This window comes from Trachinotus anak, unplaced genomic scaffold (assembly GCF_046630095.1).
Source record: "Trachinotus anak isolate AG129_WGS33_773 ecotype Australia unplaced genomic scaffold, CSIRO_AGI_Tana_v1 ptg000021l, whole genome shotgun sequence".
NCBI lineage: Eukaryota > Metazoa > Chordata > Actinopteri > Carangiformes > Carangidae > Trachinotus > Trachinotus anak.
The window spans coordinates 4048766-4055965 of NW_027273872.1; the positions used below are offsets into that span (position 1 = coordinate 4048766).

At 39.5% G+C, this 7200-nt stretch overlaps 1 protein-coding gene across 12 annotated transcripts in view; it reads right to left on the minus strand.

The window, feature by feature from the left end:
- Positions 1-6866, minus strand: part of diaph2 (diaphanous-related formin 2) — a 353639-nt gene extending 346773 nt beyond the window's left edge. For 3 of the 12 annotated variants that reach the window (XM_071457236.1, XM_071457235.1, XM_071457243.1), the window contains exon 1: positions 5758-6388. In XM_071457236.1, coding sequence (XP_071313337.1) covers positions 5758-5841 — 84 coding nt within the window. In that variant the 5' untranslated portion in view covers positions 5842-6388. The other 9 variants (XM_071457238.1, XM_071457240.1, XM_071457232.1 and 6 more) reach the window with 8 other exon arrangements.
- Between the last annotated feature and the right edge of the window lie 334 nt (positions 6867-7200).

The window sequence follows — 7200 nt, forward strand, 5'->3', positions numbered from 1 at the left end:
TGATTCAGACATGTATTCCTGATAAATATACAGTGAATCACTAATTAACACTAATTATCCACTCTGGTTGATGTCCATCACAATGTACTGTATATTGGATCATTTCCAGAGAAAAACTGGCCAATATATAGGGAGTTTTAATATGTTTGAAAAATACTTAAACACACTTTGAAACATAATTCCTCAGCAGTCAGAATGAACTGCATTAGTAGTGTGGGGGGAGTGTATGCCATTATCCCACTAAGCTCCCCCATGTCAAGGGTCTTATATTAAAGATGCCACTGCTTAAATAGCCTGGTGCTGAACTGTCCATTCATTACTGAAGTCTTAATTACTTTAATGACTGACTAAATGACTAGCACGATTACAATCACTGAGGGCCAATTTAATTAATAAAGGTTCATTACAATTTGCAAACACTCCTAAATAACAGACAATGCTGAACATGTGCCTACGACACATGTAAGCAGGTCAAGTTTACAGGTAATTGCCATGCCATAGTATCAAAACTTTATAGCACAGATGTGAGAGTCTTTTTTTTTCCCAAATATAATTAACACCAGCTGCGGTCATGTCTGGACATGGGAAGGCTAACCTTAGCTAGCATGTATCCCCATTAGAAACAGCCGTTGGCCCAACCTGAGAACAGCAAACACGGCTAACAACAGTTCAACAGGGTTCAACACTTTAGTGCTGTCCAAATGTTAGCTGTTACTAACCTCTCAAACTTCTGATGTAGCAAGGACAAAGTTGTGCCGCATTTTTTTTTTTTTTTTTTTTTTTTTTTTGTTGCTGATAATGCTCTGTAATATCCTGTGCGTACAGGTTCCTTTTGGTTTGTCATTCTCATTTGCCTGGAAGCCAAAAGTACGTCCACAAACTTTCACCTTTCACCTTTAGCGTTAACGATAATCAGCAGCACCTGGCGTCGTACCTGCAGCTAGCAGGTAACAAGCTCACCTCTCTTTACAATTTTAGGGCTAACACTGCAGCTTCCCAACAGAAAGCAACTATGCACAAAACATCCCACAAAAACAATCAAATAACCGGAATGGTTGTGGTGGCAAATCGCTCTGTCACCATATCCTGTCTGTCAATCACATATTTCCTGCATGTTTCATTTTTGATGCTGTTCATGAAGTCAGATCATTAAATCAGATGCTTAGTTATGTATGTGTCCTATTTTTTCATCTAGTCATTATCAAGTCCTCTTTTCAACATATTCTTACCCTTATTCTCACAATACAATCACCATTTCATCTAGAATAAGCACCCCCACTCTTTTTAATATGAGTTTCTACACTGTGCGACTTGTTACAACAGTTTCTCCACTCTCATTACCCAGAATACATGAATAAGCCAGGACCCAAATAAATATATGTATATGTATATTTTAATAATTTGCAAAACTCTCCATTTTCCTTAAATATCTCATATCTGCAAAAAAAATCTTCCCCTGTCAATATTATGTTTAATATAGCAAAAAATAATAGGGACACATACCATCGTCTTTTAAAACATATTTGATGAATCTTTCTGATCCTAATTTTACAAAGGCCTACACACTGACACTAATGAAACACACTCTTCAAGTGGCAGGCTTACCTCAAGACAGTACACTAGCTAGCTGTGAAAAGATAATGAAAGTATAAAAACGCAGAAGTAAGAATTGTTTTCAGTTCAGAGCTGTGTATCACAAAAATGTTACTATACCAATCACTTCTAAGATCCTTCACATCTTATATCTTTAACAATTTCTTTTTTTTTGCCAGTATGTGCTCTAAAACTTAAACAACTATGGCGCTGACCAACTATCCCACCTATCTGCAGTATGTGTGTACGACTGTGGTGAAAAAGTGCTGGGTTGAAGCGTAAACACTCGTCTGGGTTACGTTGTAAATCACCAACCAGTCTCTGTCTCCTTCTCACTGGCACATGGACAGGTGACCTTTGAGATACTGATCACCTATAATCATTTTCTGATACATAATAGAAAGCAAAAGCTGACAAACACAACCTGTAATTGGCAAACACAAATCACTGCCTCGACTGACTGATCACATTACACGATGAAATTACCTACCAAACAAACTACAGCTGATGAAGATTGGTACTTCTGTTTTGTAGCTAAAAATTAAAAGTTTAATCATCAGACATTTATTACTGCAGAGTATTATTGATTGTTTGTTTTGACAAATATATTGTGTGCTTCAGCTCAGAGACATTTACTTAAAAATAACTGATGAATCACAAAGTCTTTTATATTACTGGTACTTTACTATAACTAATTCTCTGACAACACAGCAAAGCTGTTCAGCAATAACAGTCCTCCTCACATGATATAGGTCTGTGGGTCAACTAGTTTGTGATCAGCAAATAAACTTTGCATGTCACAAGACTGTGTCATAAGATACTACATTTTTAGTTCAGATACATATTTTCTCGTGAATCCAAAGTGTGTTTATTCACAAAATGCTTTATTCACATTTCATAATAAAAAGTGCAAAATCTCAAAATATGTTAGCTGTTAGCCTCAAGACATGGTTTCTTGAGAAGAGGAAATTACTGTCACTAATATTTTGAAATCATGGCTTACAAAATGAACAGAGCTAAAAAAAAAAATAAAAGTCCAATCCAAGTCCAAAAAAAGGAATCAAAAACTGCCATATACATAGAGGCACATAATAAATGACGTTTTTTGTTTCTACGTTCAGATTTAAGTTGAAAATAGATACATTTTATTTATTTATACAGCCCAATATCACAAATAGGTCTGTGATATGAAGTCACACATTATTTTATGGATGCACTGGAATGACTTTTCCCTCATGCTGCTCTATATGAGGTCATCTTTTACTCTGGTATGCAGAGGGGTAATATTTCTTCCTTTCTGTCAAACCGGCTCCCCCGAATTCCTTTAAAAAGACCTCATTCCATCAGCCTGTTTTTGTTGGATGTCATGTTGTTACAACTGCAAGGAAAGGACATTATCAAAAAGTATAGCTACAAACAGCATAAAAGTTTTGAATAATCACTATCGCTGAACACTGTGGTGTTATGTCCTTAGCTGTGCTGAGTATCTACATCCTGGGCACAAAGCCCAAATGGTGTTTCTGTGATGTAATCCCGACCAGTGACTCGTTAAACAAGCACACAGCTTTCAGTGTTTCTTCTCTAAATACTGATTTCAGTTTGTTGAGACCAAACTATACCAGCTTTTGAGCCATGTAAATGGTACTGTACTTTTAACAACAAGCAGTGACAAAGTCTCCTTTAATTCTGCTCAGGATAAATATTACCCCATCCTGGGCCACATCCACACAAACTACACTGCGTGTCAGGAATGTAATCCTATAGCTCCATATATGGTGAAAACTGCTGCCAGTAAAGTAAATCTCCAAATGTCCAAATATCACAAAAACATTTTTGTCAGTGTGAGATGACTTAATCTTCTGCTAGACTCTGCAAAAAATCTTGAAACATAAATTGCATTTTTCATTCTATTTCCCCTTTTGCAGTTTCACTAATTAAATCATGCATATGCCTTCATGCTTGTACATTTCAGCTTATCTACATGTCTGCAAACAAACTTAGTGCTACACTATATACTGGGGCAGCTGAAACGTGGGGATAAACAAAAAGAGGACAGATCATTGCCCCACCCAGGGATGAATAATGGTTTCCGCCCTCAAACCAAGAGCTGTGTAGAGATTTCTGCAACAGCCACAGTTCATGCTTCCTTTGCCTCTGCCTGCTCTGGAGGTATGAGCAACAGGGGGCGTGTCTGGCCCTGAGTCTACTTGACAGAAGAAAAAGGACTGATCCTACAGAGACTTTTCAATACTGATTTGCTGAGCTCTGGTGTTATCCAGACACTCTTTCAAACAACTTTAAACTTGGAAGGCAGGCTATTCAAGAGTCACTAGGTGTCGTTAGGATTTCTCAACACAACACCCTTCTGTAGCTCTGGGAGTGCATGCATTTCAGTCCACTCTGAGATTTCCTGTCTGGCAGTTATTATGGTCAACTTTCCCTTACCTTAGCTTTGCTGTGACCAACCAGTGATTACATGAGCTGAAAACTGTTTTACCAATCTGAAGCACAGAAGTGGTGCTCCTTGTGTTTCAGTTTTAGGACAATTGAATACCAGAGCAGAACAAGAAACACAACCTAAGCAAACAGCTGAGGTGTAAGTTAAGTCATCAGCAGTCACTTTCATTGTCTGAAACCAGTCCAATTTGGCTCAGTCATTTTCTACAAAAACAGAAACACTTGCAAACCTAAATTGTTCCTTTTTCATTTCCTTGTTTGGCAGCCTTTTGCTATGGTTTACCTTTTGACCCACCAATAAGCAAACAATCACAGCTAAGTGAAAACACAATAAAAAGCAACACAACTGATAGTCAGTCATTGGCCGTTCAGAGGTGGCGTCATCCAGAAAGTTCAATGGCAGCCAAGCTTTCCACGCTGACAAACGTGGAAAAACAGATACTTGATCAACTCCAGCCAAAGTTTTTTGTCTTTGGTCATGGAAAATATACTTTCAACCACTGTTCTCTACAGCCTCAGATATTGTGCAGTTACATTCATGTGACATATCCACTAATTCATTTAGATTCACAGTTCCACACAAGACAGTAAATATGAGAGTGTGGCTACAGTTTACCAAATAGGCTTCGATTTTATAGATTTGGATGCTTTAAGGAATAAGAGACACCGTTTACATGTACTGCAATAGTTGAAAAAATTAGTCAAAATGCAGCTTAGCTGTCAAACACAAGTAATTGTTCCACACATACAAAATCTTACACAGCTCCACCACCGCCACCACACCTCCCATATATTGTGATCCCGTTTCCAAGCAAAGGATGGCATGCAGGAATGGTTTAATGACACCAGAGTGGCAATGATGCCGCCTCAGGGTTGCTCATTTTCCAAATAAACACGCTCTTCACTCCATATAACTATTCCATTAGATCATGCCAATGAAGTTGCTGTAAATTGAATGAATGTTGATATAGCTTTCAGTTGTTATCTGTCCTGTGAATTTCATGCCTTGTGTTGATAATACTGTTCAGGCTGACTAAGGATAAGTTTTATCAATCACACACATGTGCACAGTCCATAAAACCACCTCAGACCACACTGACATCAAACCGTGCAATGAGTCATCCAGTGCTTTGTGTACATATTAAAAATACATATTGAAGCCCAACGGTCACAACAAGAACGCTCTTCAAAGAACTTCTAAGAGATGTATTGACAGGGAAAATCACATGATGCACTGAGTGCTTTGAAAAGTAAAGCACTCAGTGAAACACTATCTCTCTTTCTCAACTCTAACAGCTATTAGCTGCTCTGTATTAGGTTGCATCAAATAGTAATAACAACACATCGATAACTTTTTGAGCCTCATCCTGCACTAGAGATGTTCTGTGTTGACAACAGGCTGTTTGCTAACTGTATTTGAGTTATGTTTCCATTTGGCTTGGTTTGATTTGACTTCATGTCAATGTTTATACTAACTAATAATTCTAAACTATAAGAAAAGCCAAATGTTCATTGCAATGGGCCTAATAAAGCAGTTTTTACATAGAGTAAAAATGTAGTGAAACCTTTTGAATGTGGAGTATTGCAACTTTCTCATTCTGAGAAAAGATGAGGGTCAAATTAACCCCTGTGTGTGGGATTACAGGATGTAAGAGTTCACCTCACAGTGCTCCCATGCAACAGCTCTGAGCCATGCTGTGTACCTACCAGCTTTTTGTTTTTACCCTCATCCTCATTGGACTTCTTTTTAGAGGGTTTATTTGGATCCTCCCCACCGCTGGCTTGATCCATTTCAGCTTCAAGTTAGTTCCCCTCCTGAAAGACTTGATGTGACTTCTTCAAAAGTTTGCAAACTCCACCAGCTCGTTTTTAACAACAGTTATACAGCAAACCATCCAGGTTAGGTCTTTTCAAAATCCATCCCGTTTAAGGGTAAAGTAAAAACTGAAGTTGACCGGTTCCAAACAGTTCCCGCTAGTATCCAGCAGCTGAGCCGGTGTGGTAGGATATGGTGTCCGTCCTGATGTGTCCTTAGCTCAGCTGTGAGCCTGTTCACACCGCGGTGGAAGGCTTTCTGGAAACATCACAACATTATGTTAACAACAATTATTTAGTCAATCATAATGTCTCAGGCAACTGCTTGTCTTAACACGTGTTTCCCTGCGCAGCAGCGTTAGTGTGCAGAGCGCAGACACCTTCACACCAGCCAGCGCGTTGTGAAGGCTGAAACAGATGTAAACAAACACGCCAGATGTGGCTCCACACAGCTCGACACGAAGATCACAACCAGCGGTTTGCACTTAAAGACACAGCCCTGTGTTGGCAAACAGGCTAAATTACCAGAGAGAGCAAACTTACAATCGTGTAACTCAGCAATAACGTAGTAGTGACCGACCAAAAACGTGTCATGTCAACCGAGATGCCATGACAGTTGTCAGTGTGCCCCGACAAGGCCGTAATTTGCCCGAGAAAACGCTCATTAATCAGAATTAATGAACAGTTGTTGTAATAGTGGAAAATCACCGTTGTTCTCTATGCTTGGAGTACTTTACAGTGCTAGCAGGAACAGACGACCGTTCCCCGGCGAACAGGCTGTATTTCAACAGACACACTAACACACGAGCACTTACAACACCACACTACAGATTACAGGGTGAACAATAAATAACATGTCAAAGAAAACTCACAAAAATCCCATCCCAGGCTTACCTTTGCAACCAAACATGAATGCCAGGCCCACGGTGGTTCCGCCCACCCTGTTTTTTGATTGGTCTGCGAGAGACGTCATGCGTGGGGATTCCAGCTACCATTGGTCAGCTTATCTGACAGTCACAAGGTCGGCGTGGCGTCGGAGGGGCGGAGACTGTTGTGACGGAGGGGTCAGTCTGATCTCACAGCAAGCGGATGGGATTGAGCCAGTTGTAAGAATAGATCCATGAGTAAATTATGAAGGGCTGAAACAGGGCGGGAATCTGTGGCAACAAAGCACACCATACATATGTGTGTGTTCATCTGACTGTGTGTGTGTGTGTGTGTGTGTGTGTGTGTGAAAAAAATATGTGTTACTGTTATATGTTTTCCTACTTACATAATGGTGTGTATCATATGGGCAATGGGCATTTATGTGTGCGTTTGCCTAAAGTATATTTA